Source organism: Triturus cristatus, chromosome 4_1, assembly GCF_964204655.1.
Source record: "Triturus cristatus chromosome 4_1, aTriCri1.1, whole genome shotgun sequence".
Lineage (NCBI taxonomy): Eukaryota > Metazoa > Chordata > Amphibia > Caudata > Salamandridae > Triturus > Triturus cristatus.
The window spans coordinates 787590826-787617077 of NC_140585.1; the positions used below are offsets into that span (position 1 = coordinate 787590826).

The following is a 26252-nucleotide window of genomic DNA, read 5'->3' on the forward strand; positions in this document are numbered from 1 at the left end:
CACTTTCCCACAAGGCACAAAGAGTCCATTCCCTGAGAATTCTTCTAGAATGAGAGCTTCTTGCACACAGTATTCAAAACCGAAATGTAAATAGCCACACGAGATCTACGATTAACTGCTGTTGGGGATTATCCATCTTCTATGGAGTGCTGAACTTAAAAACTGCCTTCAGCAGTCATCAACACTAACAAGCTGATACCCATCACAAACCAGCAGTTTACACAACAAATCTATAAACCTAACTGTTTTGACAAGGAGCTAGATGAAAGCCATTTGTAAAATAATTATACTTGCTAAGAGGATCTTGATTAACGTCTGTAGCATTAGACTTATGCTATTGATTTTTTATTACATTTTGATTAACAGTTACTCACAGGTTCCAAGACCCATCTGAGTTACTCATTTATGTGCTACATTAGAGAACACAAGCACATTTATTTTCATTTACTTTTTCCCTGAAAAGGATGATCTAAGGCCAAAGCAAAAAACTTTAACAAGATTGTTGGCATATACACGTTTAATTGATCCACCGACCTGATGCAGCATTTACTATTTGCAATGAAGCTGGAGTTCTGATCGCAGGTACAATTTCCCTTTTCATGAGTGGTTCTATGTTGAGTAACCTGAAACTGAAAAGAAAATACGATGTTCACAACAAATGGACAAAAGATAAGCAAAAGCAGTGTAGGCCCTACCGCTGGACAAGTATATTGTTCAAATATCAGTAATCCCACGCTCAACTTTTCATGGCCTCACTGCCTTGAAGTCTCAAATATTCTATTAACACCACAACAATTAGAAAAGGAGCGTCCTATAGATTGTTTTGTTCCAGGCCCAAACTTAGGCAATCGCACGTTCACAAATTTAACAATGATGAACAAAAAATGAGATTCAGTTGTCAAGAGTCGTAAGAATGCGCCCAGTATCCAACTTTTATTGATTTTCCAATACATGAAGTTTTCCAATCAGCCCAGCCAACGCGTTTCATCCTCTATGGCCTTCATTAGGGCTGTAAATCAAATTAAAATATATATACACACATCACTCATATGTAATGACTATCTGACATTACAAAAACATTTATACAGATCTATAAAATCACCCACAGTCCCTTCCTCACTCCCAAGACTCCAACCATATTAATGACCTATCTTTTTAACAGAATGTTTTTTCATTTTCCACTGTTGCCATCATTAATGCAATATGGGTCGCTTTCCTTTTCAGTTTGGGAGGTATGAAAACAAGTGAGTTGGAGGTGGGAGAACAAGTGAGTTGGAGGTGGGAGAACACGTGAGCTGGAGGTGGGAGAACAAGTGAGCTGGAGGTGGGAGAACAAGTGAGCTGGAGGTGGGAGAACAAGTGAGCTGGAGGTGGGAGAACAAGTGAGCTGGAGGTGGGAGAACAAGTGAGTTGGAGGTGGGAGAACAAGTGAGTTGGAGGTGGGAGAACAAGTGAGTTGGAGGTGGGAGAACAAGTGAGTTGGAGGTGGGAGAACAAGTGAGTTGGAGGTAGGAGAACAAGTGAGTTGGAGGTGGGAGAACAAGTGAGTTGGAGGTAGGAGAACAAGTGAGTTGGAGGTAGGAGAACAAGTGAGTTGGAGGTAGAGTTCTGGCTCTTCCTGCTTTCCAAAGTTCGCTATCCAGAAATTTGGGGTTGTGTGTGAAGGGCTTGGTGGGTGATGCAAGCAATCTTGTAAATGCATCTTCCTTCGATGGGAAGCCAACTGATGATCTAGGGGCGGTGTGAATTTTTGGCATTTCTGTGAAGATGTTGTTCTCATACATCATACCGTTTAGAGAGGACTACTGTCTTATAATCATCAGGGGGAATGAATGGTTTGATTTTCTTGAGTTGTTTTAGTGTGTAAAGCGCTCCTTTGGCTCAGTTTATTTGGTCCTTCAATGACATGTTTTTATGCAGGGTGATGCCTAAGGACTTTACGGAGCAGGACAGAGTTGGTAGAGGGCTATTTTTAGGGGAGAAAATCAGTAGTTCCGTTTTGTTGGGGTTCAACTTTAAGTAATTGGTATTAAGCCAGGTTTGCATCTTGATTAGTGTGGCGTTCAGATGTAGGACGTCACTGGGTGATTTGATTTTGTAGTATGGTTGAGTGTCATCAGCATAGAGGTGATATTTAACCCCGGCTTGCTTCAGAATTATTGTAAGGGGTTCCATGAAGAGATTGAAGAGGGATAGGAAGAGAATGGAGACTTGGGGTACACCAAGAGTAACTAGTGTAGATTTCAAGAGACCGGTGTTTTTAAATTTGTTGCAGGTAAGATTTGAACCACCTTAGGACTGTGCCATTGATACCAGTGCAGATCTTGAGTATCTCCAGTAAAGCTGGGTGATTTACGGTATTAAAAGCCGCAGATATGTTAAGTAGGATAAATAGGCATGTGTCACCTTCGCCTAAAGATCTGTGGATGTCATCCGAAATATTTAGCATGAGAGTTGGTGCTGCAGCCTTTGCTGAATCCTGATTGGAAGGTGCCATGGAGGTTGAATTAGTCTTTCATGTTTACTAAATTGTTGTAGGATGCACTTCTCCACTGTTTCAGCTAGGAACAGGAGGTTGGAGATCGGTCTGAGGTTGTTGAGATCTTTGGGGTCAACACCTGTTTTTTTAGTATGGGTGTGATTTGTCCTAGTTGGAGGGAGTTAGGTACACAGCATGAGGAGAGAGATGTATTGATGATTTCTGTCCAGGCAGGGCAATGATGTGGTTAAGATTTTGTACTACTGTGGATGGGAGGAGATCCGTAAGTTTGCAATTAAATGACTTAATTTTCTGTTATGGGTTTAAAGTTTTTCCATTGAGTGAGATCATACTGACCTTGGTTTTGGGGGCCGGGGTGGGGGGGATACATTCAGTCATTATTTAGCTCTGGTGGTGGGGTTACTGTGGAGGGAAGCGAGTCAGTGGGGAAGGTAGGTAGGGAAGTCAGATTTGTGACTTGGATGAAGGACTGCTCATTTTTGCGACAATCAGTGTAGAAGTTGGTAATTTCGCCACAGTGTTCCTTGGTTGCTGTTATTTCGTGTGGGGAGGTGAAGGTAGTTTGTCATTTATTGATGTTGAAGAGTTACCTCAGTCTATTCCTAGCACGGTCAAGTTGGTGGCGAAAGAAATTGGCTTTTTTGTAAAGCTGTGCTTCTTATAGGAAAGCTGTGTGGTGCTGGGTGCACTGTCTAGGGATTCTGTCTCCATATTCTTTCTATCAGAGTGGTCTCCTCTCGTTGTTGAGATCGAAGTTGACCCAGGATTTTGATTGGATTTTTCTCAATTGTTTTAGTTTGAGTGGGCCACTTGATCAAGAAGATCAGCAATATATTATAGTGGGCACTGAGGTCATAAACGGTGAGGTTGATGCGATAGTTAGGCAGGGATCTTGGATTCAAATTCAGTTATTGGGACTTGTTTAATGTTTCTAGCCCAGTGCTTAGGTTTACATGTTGAGGCTAGGTGGGATCTGAAGTGGGTTTTTAAATTAAACAGTATGAGATGGAGGTCTGACAAGTCAATGGGTGAGAGGTTTCTCAGTGAGACAAACTCATTTTTTGGTGATAATCGCATCTAGAGTGGAGCATTTAATATGGGTGGGTTCATTGCAGTGTTGTTTTAGGTCGTTTATTGCATGAAGGTTTGTAAGGTTTGAGTTTGAGTTTGAGTTTAAAAGCACTTTTAAAGCGCACGTGGCGCTGTAGCTAGTGGGGACTGAGGGTTAAGAAACAGGGAGAAGAAATGGGCATTTATTCAAAGGATTTTGTGAATAGGTAGGTTTTAAGATTTTTGCGGAATTGGGGATAGAGGTTATGGACTATGGTGTCTTCTGAGGTGTTTCAGTGACTATTCAAGTCAGTTAGGGAGAACCGTGTTACTAGGTCAGTTAACTCTTCTGCAAAAAGTGTACGATCACCAGGAGGGTGGAAGATGGTGTGTAGTTTGATAGGAGAGGAGCCTTTGGTTGTAAGATCTATTCTGATGTATTCCAAAGTCGAGTATTTGAGGTCTTTCAGATGGAAAGATGGATTTCTTCTTTGGGAAGGATTGCTATTCTGCTACAAGTTCTCCTTGGTCTGTCATGTATAATGATGGTGTATCCAGGTGGAGTGAGCAGGTCTAGTATGGGGGTAGTGATCATTAAGCCGGTTTTTGGTGAGGAATGCAATATCTATTTCTTCACAGAGTATAGCTTCGGCGATATCTGTGGCATGTTGAACTGCTGATCTACAGTTGGAGCATGGATGTTAGAGGGCTAGAACTGCTGTTAGTAGAATGTAGTGTCTGAATGGTGGTGTATTTAGCAGGGGGTCAGGGCAAACAGTTCTAGGAATTTTTTGTACCCACAATTACTGGGATTGTGGAGGGAGGCTTGTGGACCATATTCTAGCTCTTTGTGAAGTAAGATTCGCTAATAGCATCAGCATCCAGAGCAGATATGGGGTTGAGAGCTTGGTGGGGTCTGTGGGACTGACTCAAATAGGTAGAGGTCCAGAGGGTACGTTGTCTGACCAGTTGGAGAACCTGTAGCTGGGTTTCTGCTGCAGTGCCCGCCCCACACGTTTTGCCAGACTGATGCACTGACTTGATGTGCCCTGGGTCCCTGCCAATCAGGTTCCCAGGGCCTGTGTTCTTTCCCAAAACTGTACTTTGTACCCCCAATTGGCACCTCTAGCCACGTCAGTCCCTTGTAAAAGGTACTATGGGTACCAAGGGCACTGTGGCCAGGGAAGGCCTCTAAGGGCTGCAGCACTTATTGTGCCACCTTTAGAGGCCCTGTACCTTTACACACACACACACACACACACACACACACACACACACACACACACACACACACACACACACACTGCCATTGCAGGCTGCATGTTTTGGTGCAGAATAAAGTGAAGTCGACATGGCACATCCGTGTGACATGCCTACAACCCACTGCCCCGGCATAGGTCATCCACCCCTCTAGCTGGGTGCACTAAACCTGTGGTGAGATTACAGGTGCATGCACCCTGTACCCCTACAGTGTCTAGACCAATTCTTTAGACATTTTAAGTGTAGTAATGCCATTAAGAGTATATAGTGCTGGGAGGTTGTCATAATGAACCCCACAGCACCATAATGGCTTTACTGAAAACTAAGAAGTTTGGTACCAAACTTCTCAGCACATTAAACACACACTGATGCCAGTGCGGGATTTAATGAAAAATGCACTCAGTGGGCATCTTCCAGATGGCCCCTGAAAAAACAACCCGCCTCTGGTGGGTTCCCGGACTGGTGCACATCAGTCTGCCACCACGAGACAGGTTTCAGGACCCCTGGGATGGGCCTTCGCTCCCTGAGTCCGGAAACAAAGACTTCCCTGGGCCTGGAAGAGCCATCTGTGGCATAGGAGCTTCAAAGACCTTGACGCCTTTTTAACGTGGCCCCCAGCCACTCCTGCTATTGGGAGCAGGCCCCCTTCCCGTCAACATTCTTTTCGATGGGAAGACAGGCGTGAAAAATTAGCCAGCTCAGAAGGTGTGCCCACCTCTGCCAACCCTATCCCTCAGGTGGGAGAGGCAAGTTGAAGCCCACTCTTCAGTACCTGCCATCTTGCAGATGGCAGGCACTTTACAATCAGGATTAGGGAGTGTGTCCACTCCCCCACTCACCCCAAGGTAATTAGCCCATTGGCTACAGGCCTAGAGAACCCTAAAACTCCCCCTGAATACAGTTTTTAGGGGGCAACCCTGAACTATGAAGACAGATTCCTGCAACCTACGAAGGACGAAAGACACCCAGTAGATTAGACGGCAGAGAAGAACTGAGTTGTCCCCAGCCCTACTGGCCTGTCTGCAGTATCCAGAGACCGTGCGACAAAAGTCGCCTTGTCCTGCAGCCAGCGATCTCCAGAACCCTGGGAGGACTGACTGCCTTCAACAAAGGCAGGACCTCCTGTGAACAGCAGCTCTGTTCAAAAGAAATTCCCTAGACAGACTGAGCCTAATGAGGACAAAGTAACCAGACGCCTGGAACCAACACTGCACCAGGCGCGTACAGCCAGAGTCAGAGTAGCCCACTTCGCCCAGAGGTCCCCCAGCGCTCCAGAGTCCAAGTCCACTGTGGGTGGACCACTCCAGTAATCCCAGACGTTGCCTGCAGCCTCTGCACAGAGACTCACCCCACTCCACCAGCCCCCCACTCCCCTCCCCCACCCCAACTGCCAGTTGCCCGGTAAGGTGAAATCAGACCTAAAAAACACACCCCTGCATCCTGACGCCCTGCACCCGAGGTGCACCCACGCCCCCAAGTCCTCCAACTTACCATGTCCAGCTGTTGGTTCCTCCCGGAAGTCTTCCTGGACAGAGCTTACAGCCAAGTCCACCCGAAGCCAAAGCAGCACCCTACAAACAGTAGCCCCTGTGGGTGCAACTTGTGTGCTAACTTAGATCCCCCTTTGCCCTGAGCCTAACACCAGGAGCTATGCTCTCACAACCATGTGGTCTGCGCGGGAGCAGCCACCAACCAGAGGCCCCTTATTCCCCCCCATTGGATAACACTGAAATGAGAAGGAAATGTATAAAGCGCAAAAACATTCACCCAACGGTGTCAAGACGCTAGCTCATCAGACAAAAGAAACAGATTTTACCACATCAGATTAAAAAGCCACATTTTTAATGCCTTTCTGAAGGCCAACAGTTGAATTTCTTCTTTTAGCCTTAGTGGAAGTTAGTTCCAAAGTCGGGTAGTACCGACCAGGAAGCTTCTCTCGCCCCAGGAACACTTTTTAAACCTGGGAACTACCAGGTTATGAGCATAGGCCGAGCGGAGATGGCGGGTCGGAATGAATATGCTACTTACCAGTATGCATCTGTTCTTGGCATGTAGGGCTGCTGACATTCATATCTGTGCATAGATCGCCACCTAGTGTTGGGTCCGGATGATTGCACATTGTTGTCCTGGAAGAGTCTTCGAAGTATCACAAGATAGGTGGCTCCTCCCCTGGACTACAGTGCGCATGGGCATCCTCTCCATCCTTAGATTGTTTTTCGCCATTGTGGCAGTGATGGAGTAGATACCGTAAGTGATGACCATGCTATACAGTAATTCTGAGTGCTGCAGCCGCTACAAGCGCCGGCGAGGAGGGAGGGCGATATGAATGTCAGCAGCCCTACATGCCAAGAACAGATGCATACTGGTAAGTAGCATATTCAGTTCGAGGCATGTGGGCTGCTGAATTCATATCTGTGCATAGATTATATAGCAGTCCCTCCATTAGCGGCGGCTGCCCGTGCCAGCTGCAGCAGTCTGAAAAAGGGTGTTGAGAACAGCCTGTCCTACAGCTGCATGCTGTTTTGAATGAACATCTACACAGTAGTGTTTTGTAAATGTATGTATAGTGGACCATGTGGCTGCTCTACATATTTCCTCTGAAGGAATATTCCCTAGGAAAGCCATTGACGCCCCTAACTTTCGTGTTGAGTGGGCTCTGGGAGGAATTGTTAATGTGCGTTTAGCTTTTTCATAGCAAATTTGAATACATTTAACGATCCATCTGGCTATCCCTGCTTTGGAAATGGCGTTGCCCTTGTGTTGTGGAGAAAAGGCAACGAACAGTTGTTTTGTTTTCCTAAAATCCTGTGTTCTGTCTATATAGTACATGAGGGCCCTCTTTACATCTAGTGTATGGAGCATTCTCTCTGCGACATTTTCTGGATTTGGAAAGAAAACAGGCAGTTCAATAGTTTGATTCATGTGGAACTGCGATATCACTTTAGGCATGAATTTGGGGTTGGTACGTAGTACAACTCTGTTTGCGTGAATCTGTATGAATGGCTCTTGAATGGTTAGTGCCTGGAGTTCACTAACTCTTCTCAACGAAGTGATTGCCACTAAGAAGGCTACTTTCCAGGTGAGGAATTGAATCTCAAATGTAGAGGTTCAAAAGGTGGACCCATCAATCTGGTGAGGACCACATTCAGGTTCCACACCGGTGCCGGTGGGTGAGTTGGAGGAATCACTCGAGTCCCTCTAAGAAGGCTTTGATGGCAGGCACCTTGAATAAAGAGAGGGGCTGCCTGTTTTGAAGATAGGCCGCTATTGCGGTTACATGTATACGGATGGAGTTGTATGCCAGATTGCATCGGTATAAGTGTAACAGGTAACAGATGATGTTCTGAATGGATGCATCCAGCGGATTAATGTCATTGTTTTTACAGTAAATGACAAACCTTTTCCATTTAGCCGCATAGCAAGCCCTGGTCGTGGGTCTCCTGGCCTCCTTGATGATATCCATACATTCTGGAGGCAGGTTCAGGTAGCCAAACTTTAAGACTTCAGGAGTCAGATCGCCAGGTTCAGCTGTTGCGGATCTGGGTGCTGAATTTCGCCATGGTTCTGTGTTAAAAGTTGGGGTGTGAGCCGCAATCTTTGAGGCGGCACCACGGACAGTTCTAGTAACGTGGTGTACCATGGCTGGCGTGCCCACATTGGAGCAACCAGGATAAGTGTCATTGAGTGTTGCCGTAGTTTGCGTGCCACTAGCGGTATTAACGGCACTGGGGGAAAAGCGTACGCAAATCTGCCTGACCAGTTCCTCCATATCGCATTGCCCTGCGACTGTGGATGCGGAAACCTGGCGGCAAAGCTTTGGCATTTTGCGTTTTCCCTTGTGGCAAATAGGTCTATCTCTGGATGACCCCACTGCTGGAAGTACGGTTGGAGTACTGATGGATGTAGCTCCTATTCGTGCATTTGGTGGCTGTGTCTGCTGAGCAGATCCGCCATCTGGTTGTCCTTGCCCGGGAGGTGTTCCACCATGAGGAACATGTTCTTCTGACTGGCCCACTTCCACATGCTCTGAGCCAGATGAGACAACTGTGGAGTGTGTGTTCCTCCCTGCTTCTGTATGTAGTACATGGCAGTCATGTTGTCCGTCCGGATCAACACGACTTTGTTGCACAAGTGTACTTTGAATGCCTTCATTGCCAGGAAGATTGCCATCAGTTCCAGAAGGTTGATGTGCATCTTCTTTTGCTGTGTCGTCCATAGTCCCTGCACTGTGTAATTGAGTACATGAGCTCCCCATCCCTGGAGAGACGCGTCCGCCGTCAGTACTATTTGTGGAACAGGCTCTTAGAACAGACGGCCCTTGCAAAGGTTGTGTAGATTCCACCAATGCAGAGAGTTGTATGCCCGACCGCTCACCAACACTAGGTCTTTCAACTGTCCTTGAGTCTGATTCCATTGACGTGCCAAGCACTCCTGAAGCGGGCGCATATGTAGTCTCGCGTGCGGGACTACGAAGATGCAGGAGGCCATCATGCCTATCAACTGCATGAACACTCGCGCTGGGAGGGAGTGTTGTGGTCTGAACTTTTTTTTATCAGCAGTTGCATGCTGTTGATTCTCACTAAATTTGGCTGAGCTTTGGCAGCCAGAGTGTCTATGGTCGCGCCCAGGTACTGCCGTACGTGGGCGGGTTGGAGATGTGACTTTGGATAATTTAGTGAGAATCCCAGACTGTGAAGAAGGTGAATGGTGTGGGATATGTGGCTGGCACACTGCTGGGCTGACTTTGCCTGAACAAGCCAGTCGTCCAGGTAGGGGAAGACGTGAATGTGCTGTCTCCTTAAGTGTGCAGCCACTGTCGCCAGGCACTTGGTAAAGACTCTGGGCGCCGTTGTTACTCCGAAAGGGAGTACTTTGAACTGATAATGCTGATCCTGAAGAGTGAACCTGAGATATTATTTGTGTGATGGGTGTATGGGTATGTGGAAATACGCATCCTTTAAATCTAGTGTTGCTAGGAAGTCTCCCTGACTGAGTAACGGCAGAACCTGCTGGAGGGTGAGCATATGAAAATGCTCTGACAGAATGTATTCGTTGAGGGGGCGGAGGTCTAGTATAGGTCGTAAAGACACGTCCTTTTTTGGGATTAAGAAGTACAGAGAGTACACCCCTGACCCCCGCTGTTCCATAGGCACGAGCTCTATGGCTCCTTTTTGCAGCATACTTCTTGCTGCAATAATGTCAAGTGCTCTGCGGACTTAGGACGGTGTCTTGGTGGTATGTTGGGTGGATTGGATGTTAATTCCAGACAATAACCGTACTGGACAATTTCTCTGACCCACCTGTCTGTGGTGATGGATCTCCAGACTGGCAGGAACTGTTGGAGTCTCCCCCCGACCGGTGTTATGTGGGCGGGGGGCAGCGACAAGACGTCACTGTTTGTTATTGGCGGAGGACCTGGTGTTGTTGTGTCCACGTCCTCTGCCTTTGGTGCTGGATCCACGATATCCACCCCTATTGTTTTTATTATAGGTACTCTGGGTACCTCCTTTACTGTACTGCTGCTGTGACCCCTGACCTCTAGCTGCTCCTCTATTCCCGGGGCGACGAAAGGAGCCACTCCGAAACTGCTGCGACTGTAGAGCCCCCATAGATTTTGCAGTTTGTGTCCTTTTTAATCTTTTCCAGTGTAGTGTCAACCTCTGGGCCAAATAAAAAGTCTGGGTTGACTGGTTGATTCAAGATATTATTTTGAATCTCAGGTTTGAAACCCGATATTCTGAGCAATGCGTGCCTCCTCAACATCACACTAGTGTTGATTGCCCTTGCTGCAGTGTCAGCTGCATCCAGTGCGCATTTGATGGACGCATTTGTAATGAGTTGTCCCTCTCTGATGAGGAGCTCCGCTGCTTCTTTTTATTCATCTGGTAGGTGTTCTAAGCAGTGTTTCTAGTATCGTAGTGTGACCTGTCGTATCGGGCGAGGAGTGCCTGAGTGTTGGCAATGCGCCAGATGTTTGCTGCTTGTGCTGCTACCATTTTGCCCGATGTTTCTAGCACTTTGGAGTCCTTGTCTGGAGGAGGAGCATCACCTGTAGTCTGCGAGTTAGCTCTCTTGCGAGCATTAGAAACTACCATGGAGTCCAACGGCAATTGACCTTTAATGTATATGGGGTCTCCGGGTGCAGGTTTGTATTTTTTCTCTATTCTGGGGTTTAATACCCGTGCCCTGGTGGTGTCCTTAAAGATGTCCTTAGCATGTTTAAGAACCCCTTTCAACATCGGTAGAGTCTTGACCGTTCTTTCCGACGTGGAGAACGTGTCCACTAAGAAATCCTCCTCCACAGAGTCAGAATGGAGTTCCACTCCGTGATTGGCAGCTGCCCTTTCAATGAGGGCGTTAAAAGCAGCAGTATCTTCAGTGGGAGATGGTTTGATATTGTAAAGATGAGTGTCCGGAGCATCTTGTGGGTCACCTTGGTCAGTAGGGTCTCCCCATGCTTGATCTTGGTCTTGCTGTTGGTCATCAGGGTCAGTATCCACAGGATAAGTGGTATCCTCCCCAATATAGCCCTCGCCTGCATCATGTTCTGAGTGTGTAGGAGAAAAGGATGGTGGTTCCTGATGATCGGTGTGGAATGTTTCCACAAGCACTGGTGTTGAACCTGATGCCAGTTTCCTTTTTAGTGGAATCCTGTAGGAGTCCAAAGCTATCTCTGGAACAATTCTCCGCTTGCGGAACAGCCTACCAGTGTCGGCGTCGATAAACTGGTCCTGCGAGTCCTCGACATCGGTTCTTTCCGTGGACACTGTCTGTGGTGGTTCGACACTCCTCCGAAGTTCGAACATCTTCGGCGTCCCCGGTGGCGGCAATCCAAACTTGATCGGTGCCGGCGCCGAGTGAGCTTTGGCGACTGTGTGGTTCGGGACCAGTTTTTGGTTCGAGGGTTGCCCGTTCCCTGATGCGCTGTAGGGACTCCGACACCTGTTGCAACGTGAATGCAGACGGTGCTTTGGAACCGATAGGCTCTTTGGAGACAGGCCACGTCGTCGTCTCCGGTTTCTTCCCAGCCTTCGAGTTTTCGATCCGAAGTTTGGGATCGACGCCTGGTTGATGCGAAAGTTTGTCGGTCGCCGCATTCTTTGGCGTGGACGTAGTCGGATCGACTACCGAGACCTTGGTGGTCAGTGCCCCAGCCTTCGGTGCCGTAGGCCGTAGCGTCTTGTCGGGACCGAGGGCCTTCTTCTGTGTCTCGGTGCCGAAGCCCTTTTTTGTCTTCTCGGTACCGAAGTCCTCCTTTCTTTGGTCGGTTCCGATGTCCCTTTTCTGTGTTGACGGATTTGAGGGCTTCGATGCCTTCGATCCGACTTGAACCAGTTGCACTTTCGGTTTTGTTTTAACCGGTGCTGGTTTTGGTTTCGCTTTCACTGAACCGAATCCAGTCTTTTTTGATAGCGTTTGCTCTTTCGAAATGTTCGAGGCCGGGCCTTCAGGCGGGGCTGTAGAACGATCCGACTGATCTTGGGTAAGGCCCGCAGGCGATCCCTCGACCTGAGCCTTAGCAGGACTGTGTCCTTCGGCCTCCGCATCGACGGATTGGCCTAGCTCCTCTCCTGAGCTATCTTCCTCGGCCCCAAGGGCCTCATCGTAGTCTCCTACCTCGTCGACGTCTTCGTCCTCGAAGATAACCTCATCATAGTCGTCAAAATGGGATTCAGGCTCTGAAGCATGGCTCGAGTCGATCTCTTCGACGCGCTCTACTTCCTCCTCCTCGGTGCTGAATATGTTAACCGGGTGAGGCGCCGATTGTTTGGCCTCCAATCAAGCCGCCCGTCGATTCCGAAGTGTCTTCTTTGACCGGAACCGGGCGCAGGCCATACACCTGGACTCATCATGATCCGGTGATAAACATTTGTTACACACCGGATGGACGTCGATGTGTGGATATTTCGCATGACATAAAGGACATCTCTTGAAGGGAGTCCTCGATTCCATCCTCGAACGTCGATCGATGGTCGGACCGAAACTAGGTCCGAGAAGTGTGAATAAATCCGAGAACAGGTCTAAATATATGTCGATACCGAACGTAAACAATACTGACGATACCTAAAGGCTTTTGGCCTTAAATAAAGTTTTCCTAACTTGAGCTAAGATAAGCACATCCGAACCCAATGGCGGAAAAAAACAATCTGAGGATGGAGAGGATGCCCATGCGCACTGTAGTCCAGGAGAGGAGCCACCTATCTCATGATACTTCGAAGACTCTTCCAGGACAACAATGTGCAATCATCCGGACCCAACACTAGGCGGCGATCTATGCACAGATATGAATTCAGCAGCCCACATGCCTCGAACTAGAAGGCTGCAGATTTTGTTTAAAAAAAGGCAGGTCCCATGTCGTGAACAGCTTTAAAAGCTATGCAAAGGGCCTTAAATTCGATCCGTCTCTTCACCGGCAACCAGTGTAGCTCTTTAAGCGTCATAGAGACAGATTTATTTTTTGGAACATTCAACAGCAGACATGCTGCTGCGTTCTGCACAATCTGCAACTTGGTCAAATATTTCTTACGAAGATTGATAAAAAGGCCATTACAATAGTCTGCCTTGGATAAAACAAGAGCCGACACTACTAATTTCCGCAGGTTAGCTGGGATAAAAAGAAGAATCCTTCTAAGTAATTTTAAAGTGTAGAAGGATGTCGAGGTAACCTGGTGCACATGACCCTCGAAAGAAAGCATGGAATCAAACGTGACACCTAAGTTCTTTACTTTATTCACTGGATTTGGTAAAGAAGCCAGCTCCGAAGGCCACAATGCAGGAGACCAGAAGTTTGTGTGGCTGCCAAAAAGAAGAACAACTTCAGTCTTACCAGAGTTTAATTTCAGACAGTTCACTGCCATCCAGTCCCAGACTTGACGAAGACAGGTGTGGAACTGTGTCGCCGTGTCGGATGGTGAGCCTGTCACTGAAACCACAATCGGAGTATCATCAGCATATAAGATAGCCGAGAAACCCAGTGATCGGATCAACCTTGCCAATGGAGCAACAAATATTAAAAAGAGTAGGGCTCAGTGAAGAGCCCTGGGGTACTCCACAGGGCAATGTGAAATTAGGTGACTTAAAATCTGACAGAGCCACAAACTGTTCCTGATCTGACATGAAAGACCTGAGCAGGGCAAAAGCTACCCCCTTAATGCCAATCCAATCTAGAACTTCCAGTAACTTTTGATGATTCACAGTATCAAAAGCAGCCGAGAGGTCAAGCAGCACAAGTGCTGCACTATCTCCCGCATCAACTGTCTGCCTGATCAACTCAGACGCTGAAATCAATACCAACTCAGTACTATGATGCTTTCTTTAACAAAACTGAGTGGTATCCAGAAAAGAATGTTTTTCAATGTAGTCCGATAAAACACCATTCATGGATTTTTCAACCAATTTTGCAGGTAATGGGAGTCTTGAGATAGGGCGGTAACCATCAAGGTTTGCCTTCAAGAGGGAAAGAACCAATGCCAGTTTCCAATTAGTGGGAAACAAACCAGAGAACCATTTTATTAGAAATAAATACCAAATGAGACGCAAAAACTTCTGGTAATAGATGGAAAATTTGGGGCGGGCATGGATCCAGTGGAGAGCCAGATTTGGTAGATAGCAGAAGATTAGTGACCTCATCCACTGTCAATGTGGGGAAAACATAAATCTGGAGGGTCAACAATATCGGAGGTGGCTGGTGGCATTTCCCTTTCCTCCCTAGGATTTGTTACGGTCTCCAAAGAGGATGATATCCCTTGGCCCAACAGTTGGGAGAAGCCACTGTGGACTGCACTAACTTGGTCTTGGAAAAACGTGGCTAGTGAGTTGCAAAAAGTCCGATTCATAGGTGAGTATCACCTCCGGACATTTGGCTAGTTTTTTCACGGTGGAGAAAAGTTCCTTAGTAGAGTTTTGTTGCAGTGGTTATCACTATAGTAAAATAGGCAGTTTTCTCCTCTTGTACAGATTTTTTTATAGTCTAGCAGAGCTTGTTTATAAGCAGTTTTGTCGTTGGTTAACTTTCCATTTCCTTTCGAGGCGACATTTTTGTTTTAAAGTTCCAAGATGTTCGAAGTACCAGGGTTCGGTATGTCTTAACCTACGATTAACCATAGATTTAACCGGTAACACCTGATAAATTGTTCTCTTAAGCCATTTATCAAATGAGGCAGCAGCCTCATTTGGGTCCTCTGTAAGGTTGGGTGGGTGGGTTCTGAGACAAGGAACTTTCGAAAGTGTCAATAACAATCTTGTTCCAAGGCCGAACCCTTCTCAGCTGATTGTTTTTCAGTTTTGCGATCTGCGTATTTTGGAAGGAAAGAGAGAACATAACAGCTCTATGATCTGACCAGACGAGAGGCATGCGATGGAAGACATTCTAGAGATTTGTTGTTTGAGAACAACCCATCTAACAAATGGCCCCCAGAGTGTGTGCTGCCAATCACCTGCTGATTGAGGCCTCTTTGGCCGCTGGGTCTTCAAGGTGAAGATTAAAATCACCTAAAAGTGTAAAATCCGAAGGCTGGGATATTACATCCAAGGATCTAGCTATACAATTCAGAAAATCAGCCCGAGGACCAGGCAGCAGATACAATAGAATGCCATTAAAAGTGTAATGGTTGTCTTATGATTTTGAATAATAGAGATTCCAAAAATGATTAGATATTTTGGGGACTAAACGTCCCTTTCCACTCACTTCTAAATATTACAGCCAGTCCCCCTCCCCTTTTTCCCCACCCGATCTTGCCTAAACATAGTGAACCCAGCAGGAACGGATGTTGCTAGGTCTGGATCTGAAGAGGAGGCCCCCCCCTCACCCCCCCCCCCCATCAAGTTTCCATGATGAAAGCAAGGTCCACAGTATGTGCTTCCAAAAACATAGCAAACTCTAATGCATGCTTGCACAGGGAGCGTGTGTTAATCGGCGTACATAGTACACTCTTCATCCCACACAGCCTGTTTGAGTCATATTTAGAGCTAGGTGACGCAAGTTGTGGCGTACAGGGGTAAATATTAAAACTGCAATAAGGGCACTGAAACGGTACCTCAGATGAATGCATACCCGGACTGAACTTCCTACAACATTGATCACCAGTATTGTAGCCTCGTAATTGATCCGTTGTGTATTTCGGCCCTGTAGTGAGATGAGAGCTGAAACCAGCAGCATCCCGGGCACTATGCAGAGCAAGGCGCAGACGGGCTTGCCTTTGGCGTGCCGCTGGCGCGCCCACTGCGCAAGTCCACTGCGCAGCCGCTTAGCGGCCTTGCTTTTATCTGAATCACCGCTAAACATCTACAGCGGCAACCCGCCCTGATGTACTTCCTGTGAACAAGCGGAAGTACTACCAAACAAATCCGTCCCTGTCACCCCCCAGAGACGTGCAAGATTCTACTGATTGAGGTGAGCGAAATTAATGTATTTTTTTATTTTATTTTATTTTTAAAGAGCAGTCAAATTCATACAATTCCGGTTCCCCACAGAAATGAGCAGTTTAAAACAATTATTAAAACAAGATCCTTCAGTCAATTTAAAAGCGTTACGCAGAAGGGTGTCCTGCTTGCTAAACGCTGAGAGCTTGGGCCTCAGCGCTCTGCACCCGGCCGCCCTAGTGCCACTGGGGATGTTTCAAGAGTGCATCCCTGACCCTGGGAGAACCATGGTTCTAACCCCAGAATACCAACTCCCACAAATAAGTACTTAACTGCAAACCATTAACTTAATTTCCTTCCATAGGGTTGCACGGACTGCTTTTCCTCGAGTTGGCTTCTATGAAACATTAAACAACTGCAAATGTACTAAAAGTGAATTACTTACCTTTTGTCTAAGAAAATGTCTGTGCGATATCTAGGCATTTCACAATGATTAGCAAAAGTAACGTGTACACTAATCTGTGAAGTAACTGAAAAGTAATTTTGAACTGTTAACTTACCTGTAATTCAACTAACTGCATTTGAACCTGCATTCAGCTGTAAATCACTACATAAAATTTTGTAAAGTATTATTTCACTTACCTGCACCAGGCTTGGTTCTAGAAATAAACTAAATATTTTTGATACAAACAAATTGGTCTGAGTTCAGTCTTTGAGTGTGTGACATTTCTTGCCCAAGTGTGTACAACAAATGCTTAACACTACCCTCTGATAAAGCCTTATTGCACACCCACACTACCACAAACAGAAAGTAAGGTATAATCTACTTTTACTACTGACTACATTTGGGGATCCACTGGACTGTGCACACTATACCTTACTTTGGTATAGCATATACAGAGCCAGCTTCCTACAGTGAGACAACTTTTAACTACCAGGAGTGTGAGAACAGGATACGTTGGCCTGGCACGAGAGGTCATGTTTTAGATGAAAGGTCATTAGCTAGGGAATCAAGTTTTTGGTCTATTCGATTCTGAAGCTTGGTAAGTGCATGAGTGGTAGGATAAGCAGGTCTTGTGTAGAAGGAAAGTTAGTGAGTTACTCTATGGAGGTGGTCAGTGTCATTGGGACTGGAAAGGTGGACAGGTTGTGGGAGCAGAGTAGGGATTGCATTGATAGGGAGGGTTGAGTCCACAAGGGGGGTTCAGTGGCTGATGGTCTGGAGTTGAGGTGAGCACCAACTGGCTCGGGTGTGAATCATCAAGTTTTGTTACGGTGCGTTTCCTGGTTAGGGTGGGAGCAAGTGAAGTAATTCTAGTGGATATTAGTCGAAGGTGTGTGTTAATGGGGGCAGCAAGTCAGAGGGTATAGCAGAGGGGCATAGCGAATCGGTGGCAAAGGAGGCGGGACAGTTCTGGCTTGATGGTCAGGGGAAAGGGGGGGGGGGGGGGGAAAGAGAGGAGCTTGGAGCACAAGGCACTGTTGTGTAAATGAAGTGATGGGACGTTTTGATCAAAAATGGTGAGGTGAAGGTCTGTAGCTTGTATGAATAAGTACGTTCCCGGTCCTGAAAATAGAAATAGCGATTTCCCCTTTATGGTTTAAATCTGTTTTATTGATTTTTAAAAACAGAAAGCAAACAGGACCTCATGCTCCTGAGAGACAATGCAATACAGACTAGTGTCGGCTATGGTAGCATTACTAAGTAAGATGCAAGGAGCGATTCAACAAAAGAAACCCTCAGTCGCAGAAGGAAAAACCAAATAAACTCCCTACTACACCCCCCCCTCTCTACTCTCCCACCCCTTGTCCACAAACCATAGGTAGAAGAAGGGGACGACACCCAATGCGTGCAGGTCATCGTGGCCATTGTGACTTGCGTTTCACAGGGAGCTGAGTGTCCGCAAGGCGGAAAAGCCTGAGGTATCGGGGGCATGTCAGTTCTCGAAACTCCGTTGTGAGCAGAGTTAAAAAGGGGTGCCACAGTTCTGGGAATTCATCCCCCTTGCCCGCAAGTGTAAGAGATAACTTCTCCATGCCCAGAACCATCCACAGTTGCTGTAACCAGCCCGAGTGTGGAGGAGCCTGGGGAGAGCGCCAGTGTGCTACTAAATTTTGGGTGGCAGCCCCTAGGGCAATGGCGATGAGGCGGCCTCTCCAGGATTTCAGGGGACATGTCAACGGATTAGGCAGGCCAAGGAGGACATAGGCTGGAAAGCGAGGGAGTTGCGAATCGAGGTGAGCATCTATGTCATCTAAAATTGTTGCCCAGTAGGTTTGGATGCGGTCACAACTCCACAATAGGTGCCCCAAGGTGCCCACCTCCCCACACCCCCTCCAGCACAGATCGCTAACGCGAGGGTGAAAGCGATTGAGTCGTTCCGGTGTATGATACCAATAGGTGTCAACTTTGGTCAGTGTCGCCGTAAGTCCTGTGTGGTGCGCAGTGTCGGACCCTATGTATATGCTGTCCCACTCCTTGTGAGATAGAGTCCTCCCCAACTCCGTCTCCCAAAGTGCCCATCCGGCGTTATAGGCGAGGGTAGTAGCTGCAAGCAAATGTTTATAAAGATCAGAGATGTGTTTATCGGAAGACCGAGTAATCAGCCATTTCTCATATGGGGTTAAGAAGCGCTGAGCCCCGGGTTTAATTTGTGGTTGAAGTGCCCAATGTCTGAGTTGTAGGTATTGCAGCCTATCAATCTCCGAAACGCCATAGTGTGTTCTGAATTGTGGGAATGAAAGTATGCCCTCTATATCAAATAGATGCCGCAGGGACCTGCAAGAGGTAAGGCACCAACTTGTAACGCCTTAGAGTCCAAGCCAGAAGTGAAATCGGGGTTGTCAAACAGCGGGGTCATGGGGGAGGGAAATGTAGTTAGCCTGTGTGCGGTAGCAGTGCAGTCCCAAGCCTCCAGTATAGTACTTGTGATGTAAGAGGCATAAAGGTTGGCTGGCCTATGCTGCTTCCGGAGAAAGGGGATACCCTGCAGGGGCATTGCCGCAACTGCCTGGTCCAGTGTTTTTCGGATTATAATCGGCTCCACTCTACTAGATAGCAGAGCTGTGCCGCATAAAAGTAGAGCTGCAAGGACGGTATGCCTACCCCTCCATGTTCCGGAGGAAGGACCGCAATCTCTTGCTTAAACCGATGCTTGCAGCCCTGCCATATGAAGTTCGCCAGATCTGACTGGGTTTGTTGAATCCAGCCTGCAGGAGGGCGCAGGGGAAGGGTCTGAAAGATGTAAAGGATCTGGGGGAGAACAGTCATTGACAGCGGCGATTCTGCCCAACCACTAGAGGGGATAGTGCTTCCATCTACCTAATTCTCTGCGGATATGGGCACGGAGCCGATCATAATTGGCCGTTACGGTGGCTGGAATTGTGGGGCCCAACTGCACCCCCAAGTAAGGGACCGTAGTGGCAGACCACCAGAGAGGATGCTCTTCCATTACACGGGCTAATGTGGTCGTTGACAGTGAAGTGTTTAGGGCGGTCGACTTATCCATGTTAATCCCGAACCCAGAGGCCCGTGCAAAATTATGGAGCTCAATAAAAAGGGCCCACAGCGACTGAACAGGGTCAGTGATGGAGAGCAAAATGTCGTCTGCATACAAGATAATCGTATGTATATCTTCCCCGAACGTAATCCCTGCGATAAGAGGGTGTTGTCTAATTCTCCGCACCAGAGGCTCCATGTAGAGCGCGGATAGGAGAGAGGGGACACCCCTGACGGGTGCCCCTCCCTATGGGGAAACGTGAGGACGTGTGGCCGTTTACCCGGACCGTGGCTTGAGGCAGGTGATAACAGTTCAATATACGAGTGCGCAGCTTTTCCCCAAAGCCAAACCGGTGCAGGACCTGTTCTAAATCGGGCCAGTGAACCCTGTCAAAGGCTTTTTCTGCGTCAATCTCCAATAGCATATACTCCCCTTGTGTGCGGGACACTTTTTCAATAAGATGGAGTACCCTCTTCGTATTGTCACTGGTTTGCCGTTGCGAGATAAAGCCTGCTTGATCTGGCTCCACCAGATGAGTCATGTACGGGGCAAGCAGTGTCAACAGGATGCTCGTGTATAATTTGATATCTACATTTAACAGGGAAATCAGCCTATATGCGCAGCAACTCGTGTCGTCTTTACCGGGCTTCGGTATAACGATAACCGAGGCCTCCAACATTTCTTCCGGGATTGCTCCGGTTTGTGCGAATGTATCGGGCCACGGAGTAGCCATCTGGGCCAGGCGATTTGCCGAGGCGGGAGATAGCCACGACGACCTCCTCCAGCCCGATATCTCGGTCAAGATGGTCAGCCTGATCTGCAGTCAGAGCGGGTCTCTGAGCCGCTTCTAAATAATCAAGGCTATGCAACATGTCAAGGGAGTCTCCCAACCCCGAGTACAGCCTAGCGTAGAAATCGCGAAAGGCCTCTGCGATAGCGCTATCGTCCGAGGTGAGCTCACCTCCTAAATGTCGAATGGCCTGCACCCCTTGCCGCTGCCTCACCTCCCTGAGTTTATGCGCCAGGAGCCGGCAGCACCGGTCACCTCCGGTATAGTAAGAATGGCAGACGGAGGGCCGCGTATTCGGCTCTGTCCTGGTCCAGCGCCGCAAGCTGCTTTCGTTCCGTACAGAGCTGGCACCAGGCCCTGGCAGCCCCGGTGCATTGGTGCATCTGCTCCAGCTCCACCACCCTTTGTGTGAGTTCGGCCAGTTTCCGACTGCGCTCTTTATTAACAGCAGTGGAGATGGCTATGAATTCTCCCCGAAGGACCGCTTTAAGGGCAGTCCATTGAGTCGCGAGCAAGGTGTCTGAGTTAGCATTAATGGCCAAGTAGTTCGCAATGGCATATTTGATCTGATCCACCGTGGAAGCCTGGTGAAGCAGCGAGTCACGGAGACGCCAGTGCCGCAGTGGTAACTGTGTGCGTGGAAGCAAGAAGGAAGCTATGACTGGAGAATGGTCTGATAAAGACGCAGGGAGAAACTCAGCTTCTGTAGCTAGCATCTGCAACGGAGTGGAGCACAGGAAATAATAGAGTCTGGCGTAGGTTTTATGAGCTCCTGAATAATAAGTATATGTGCGACTCAAGGGGTGGAAGTATTGCCACAAGTCTACCAGGCCCGAATCACAGATATGGGTCAATCCAGACCGTGAGAGGGCCCCCACGTGGCTAGCGTGCTGGCATGAGCGATCGGCAATGTTGTCAAATACTACGTTCAGGTCTCCCCCCAGCAACAGGCGCCGCTCCGAGTTAGCTGTCGCTTCAGTGAGCGCATGATGGAGGAATTTATTCTGCCCATTGTTGGGAACGTACACCGAGCCTATTATAAGGGACACCCCAGCTACAAGGAATTGGTAAGTGAGCAAGCGACCCTTAATCTCCGCATCCTTCTGGAGGATTTTACCCTGAAAGGAACGGAAAACGAGAATTACCACCCCAGCGGATTTGGTGGAGCTACAGGAGAACAGCTGTGTAGGGAAGGCGCGGGACTTCAGTCTATGGTGATCTTTGGCCAGCAAGTGGGTCTCCTGTAAGAGACAAATATCGGCAGCCGCATGTTTCAGGTAACTCAGAACAGCCCTGCGTTTAACAGGCTTATTCAATCCCCGGACATTAAGGGTCAATACCTTAAGCAGCCTACGTGGCATCTAGTGTACGAAAAGGGAGTGGGCTAAAGGAAGCGCTGCATGGGCCCTAGGAGGGAGCAATGCGAGTAGGAATGGGCTGTAACGGTCAGAGGTATGATTCATGCTACAATTTAAAGAAAACGTGGACAAGGGGGACCCACCCAATAACAATTAAAAAAAAAAAGGGGGGGAAGAAGGGAAATAAGAAAACCTGCTAACCCATGAGAAGAAAAGCCCTGAAACACATCCCAAACGGGGACCAAAGCAACAAGTCTAGTTAGTTAGAATAGTCCGTCGTCCCAGGACAACTGGTCAATCTGCAAAGTAGGGGTCTACGTGTGCCCAAGAGGAAGGCCCACTCCCCCCGCCGTCCCACCCGCCAAGCAAAGAAGCGAGAAGAAGATCCGGCCGAGTAGGACAGTCATTTCACCGTCGCGTCCTCTCCAGAGAGGGCCTCAGTAGCCGCGGAAAGGGCTGCCTGCTGTCCTTTAACAATTTCTGATCTGGGCGGCCTCCAGGCCCGGCGCAGTCCACCCTGGCGCCGCCAGCCAGTTGGGGATACCTCGGGATTTGATGTAGAGCTGCGGACATCATCCTCAGAGGGCTCCGCTAGACCCAGCACCCGACAAGCCTCCACAAGTGAGCGAATCTGATAGAGTCTTCCAGAATGGCGAAAGAGGCGGCGAAAAGGGTGACCCCAGGAGTAGGAGACCCCCGCTGTCTAAGAGGCTTTGTGACTGGGCAAAATTGACGGCGCCGCTGCAGCGTCCTGGAACAACACCGGAGAATGCCCCTGGTAAACAATGGGGTGGAGGGACCTCGCTTTAGTGAGAATGGACTCTTTAGTCCTAAAGTCCTGGACACACACCAGGATGTCCGCCGGCGGTGCGTTGGGGGGCGCGGGCGGCCCCACTCTGTGTGCTCTATCCAAGACCACCTCCGATTGGTGGGAATCCCCCAGGATGCGTCGGAAGAGGCCCCGAGTGAACGCAAATAGGTCTTGGGTGTCCTCTGAGGCTTTGACCCCACGGATCCGAATGTTGTGCCTCCGGGATCGATTTTCTAAGTCTTCTAAATGGGTCTGGATGTCGACATTTTGATCCTGAAGCCTAAGCACCTCTTGCTGGAGCATAGATCAATCCGACGTCATGATGTCACTCCCCTCTTCCAAAGAAGCCACACGTTCTCCCACGCTGTCAACATCCCGGCGAACCTCCTTGAGCTCCGTAGCAAATTCCGTTTTCACTGATTGAATGTCCTCTCGTAGCGTGAGAAAGAGCGATTCCAGGAAGGCTTTAGTAATACGTTCATCTCCGGTGAACTAGGGGGATCGCTCTTCAGCAGCCTCCGGGGCTGCGGCAGCCATATTGGGAGTGGACTACGCTCAGCCAAAGATATCTTTAAGAGGCTTCCTGTTGCCGGTCTTAGCCTTGGACATTGTCGGGCCTTAACAAGCAGCTGGTGCGCAAGCTCCGAGAGCAGAGTGGGCACCCCTGAGAGCAGCGCCTCCGCCGCCCTACAACCAAAGCGCTCTTCCCGGTCCCAGGGAGGGCTGAAAGTCCCTTTGTTGCCAACTTTAAGGCCGCACCGTGTCCAGGCCGCCACTCCCAAGCACACCACCTCCCCCCCACCCCCGCGGAGCAGTCACTTGTGTCGGAGGCATCGCCTGAGTTCACTGTGATGGGCGCAGAAGAGAAGCCAGCCGGATCCTCCCCACCGCTGGCGCCACCAACGGCCTCCGCTCCCAGGACCCCGCCGTCCTCACAGAGTGGCATCCGCTGCGAATGTCTTGTGCTAGCGGCTGGGGTGGTTCTGGGGGGGGAGGGGGGCACAGAAGGTCCTGCAAATCTCCCCCAACAACCAGGTATAACTTGTTGCTTGCCGCATTCCCCCCCCCCCCCTCCCCCCACCTGCCTCCACAGCACCTTGGGACTCCGGCCCAACACAGGGTATCTCCTACTCACAGCGCCAACTCGTGACAGTCCTCCTCAGGGGCGCCACCTCCGGTGTTGCAGGGCCTCCGCTGCGGCCTCAATGTAAGCTGCCCGGTGTGGGTAGGGCCGCGGCTCTCTAGATGACGCTGCCTGTCCAGGGGCCCTGCTGAAAACCGGGGTGATGCGCCCAGAGGCGCAGGAAGCTCCACAAAACGCCACAGGTACCAGGCCACTCGACCCCGCCTCCTCCGGATCCAACAGTTTTGCGTCGGGCTCCGCCGGCTCAGTCACCCCTCCGGCGGCTTCAGGAACACCACAGGCCAGGGATCAGCGCGGCCCACTCCGGCCCAGGGATCCCCCAGCCACTCCTCTGGCTGTTGCGGGCTCCCCGGTCACAGGTCTGGACAGCAGGCCCGAGAAGCACCCCAGGGCGGTATCAACGCAGGGCAGCACCTACGCCTCCAGGAGAGTAGCTGCAGAGTCCATCCCCAGCGTCCGCCAAGCAGGCACCGGATCGCGCTGCAGGCGCCCGGCGCTATGCTGCTGTCCAGTCAGTGGGGTAGGAGGCCAGCAGTAGGGCTGGGCGGGGACAAAAATGCTGGCCTCGATGACCCAGGCCTGGACCACCTCGTCGTCTAGGCCGCCCAATCGTGGGCGGCCGGGTCTGCCTCGCCGCCTCTCCGATCCAGTCTCACCGATCAACCCAGCGAGCAGGAGTTCGTGCCTCGCCCGGGTCTGGGGTGGACGGGCAACAATCGCAAGGGCCGATCCACGCTGAGCGGGCCCTCCAGGGGCTGAGCTGTGCTGTAACGGGTGGACGACGGGCAGGAGCCAGAAAACAAGCTTCCTATCCCACCGCCATCTTGGCCACCGCGATTTCCCTTTAAAGTTTAGGGAGGGGGAAGTGGTGAGTTTGGCTCCATAGGGAATTTTGATTGATTTAGCAACTTGTAGGAAGAGGTTTTTCTACATTGCAAGACATTTGGAATAGAAGACGTAGTCTGTTTTCTTGTTGCTGTTGGTCACGCTGCTCTGGGTATGGGCTATTCGTGTTTCTGGATGTTGTTTCGGAAATTTGAGTTTTAAATTCTTTTTTTCATCATTAGAGATTTTTAGGATAACTGATCTCCACGAGTTGGGGCCATTCTCATGAGTGCAGCGTCGAGGGGGAATAGGGAGGAACATCGCTCGAGACATTAAAAGTCTTGTCACAGTTGACCAGCAAAATGAGGTAAGGAAGCGACGAGAATGGAGGGCTTTGAAGGCTGGAAAGGGCGCGGTGAAGGAGAGAAGCTACACAGTGAGCAATACGTTTAGCTAATTTGAAGCACGTGGGTACTTCAATTATGCATATAGCATCTTTCCCTGTCAGCTAGAAGTAAAGTAGTTATGGAGATATACCACTATGATCTACTCATTAAAAGAATCTCAAACCTTCACATAAATATGGATAAAAAACGTATAAGGAAAAACAGTAAATAAGGGTAACTAGAGATGGTAACGTCAACGAAATAACTACCTTAAAATCGGCACCACTAATCAAGTGGGACGTTACTCAGTTAAGGCCACTAGGTGGCACTCCACACTAGGTAAGACAAAGTCTACTTTTAATTATTTATGTTTAAGTCGAGCTTAAGGGCAGCGCATGCACTGCTCTTTCTGCGAGGCATGCCCACTCTCCGCCCCATTTTTTATTGCCTTGTGTCAGTGTCTTTTGTAAATGCTGGCTTCCGATTCATTAGGAGGCGTTAGTCCTTCTTGGGTACTGCCTTGTCGCCATGTGTTACCGCCAATAAGGACTGGACCTTTTACTTCGGTTGTTACATGGTACACTTTTGTTAGTCTGTAAGTACTATTTTCTTTCTTGGGTTTCTCTTACTGCAGGCACGACAACGTGTCCGAAGAACAAGTTACTTACCTTCGGTAACGCTTTTTCTGGTGGATACAGTATCTGCCTGTGGATTCCTCACCATATGAATATCCCCTGCCCCAGCATTCCACGGAAACGTTTTCCTAGCTTTCCACGCCGACGAGGTAGTCAAAATACCACAGCTCCGCTTGCGACTCCGTAAGAAGTCACTAGAGCCATAAGAGCCTCTTCGGCGTGATGACGTCAGTTCCACCCATTTTTAGATCTCGCCTGACCCAGCGCATGCGCTGGTCTGGCGAGACTTATTGAGAGGGCTCCAAAAAGTGCTACCAGGCCAGCCTAGAGCTACAGTGCATGTGCGCGGGCAGCGCTTTACCGCGATTACTTTCGCGGCCGCACGGCCGCTTTGATGCTTGATCGTAATCGCGATCACTTTCGCATAGCAGATAGGTCTCGCTTTTGGAACCTTATAAGTATTTAGTTATGCAACGGTTGCATAGCTAAACACTTATAAGGTCCCAAAAGCAAGACCTATTGGCTATGCCAATGCTTGTTTTCCGTGCCTCCAAGGCGAACAGGTGGACCGACAGATTCAAAGTATACACAGTACACAATATTCAAACAAATACACAGTGTAAAATTAAAAG

At 48.9% G+C, this 26252-nt stretch overlaps 1 protein-coding gene across 2 annotated transcripts in view; it reads right to left on the reverse strand.

Annotated features, from left to right (window-relative positions):
* The window catches only part of SCAF11 (SR-related CTD associated factor 11), a 968921-nt gene that overhangs the window by 748215 nt on the left and 194454 nt on the right, over window positions 1-26252 (reverse strand). For both annotated transcript variants that reach the window (XM_085653364.1, XM_085653363.1), the window contains exon 5: window positions 535-629. In XM_085653364.1, the coding sequence (XP_085509490.1) occupies window positions 535-629 (95 nt within the window). The remainder of the gene's footprint in view (window positions 1-534; window positions 630-26252) is intronic.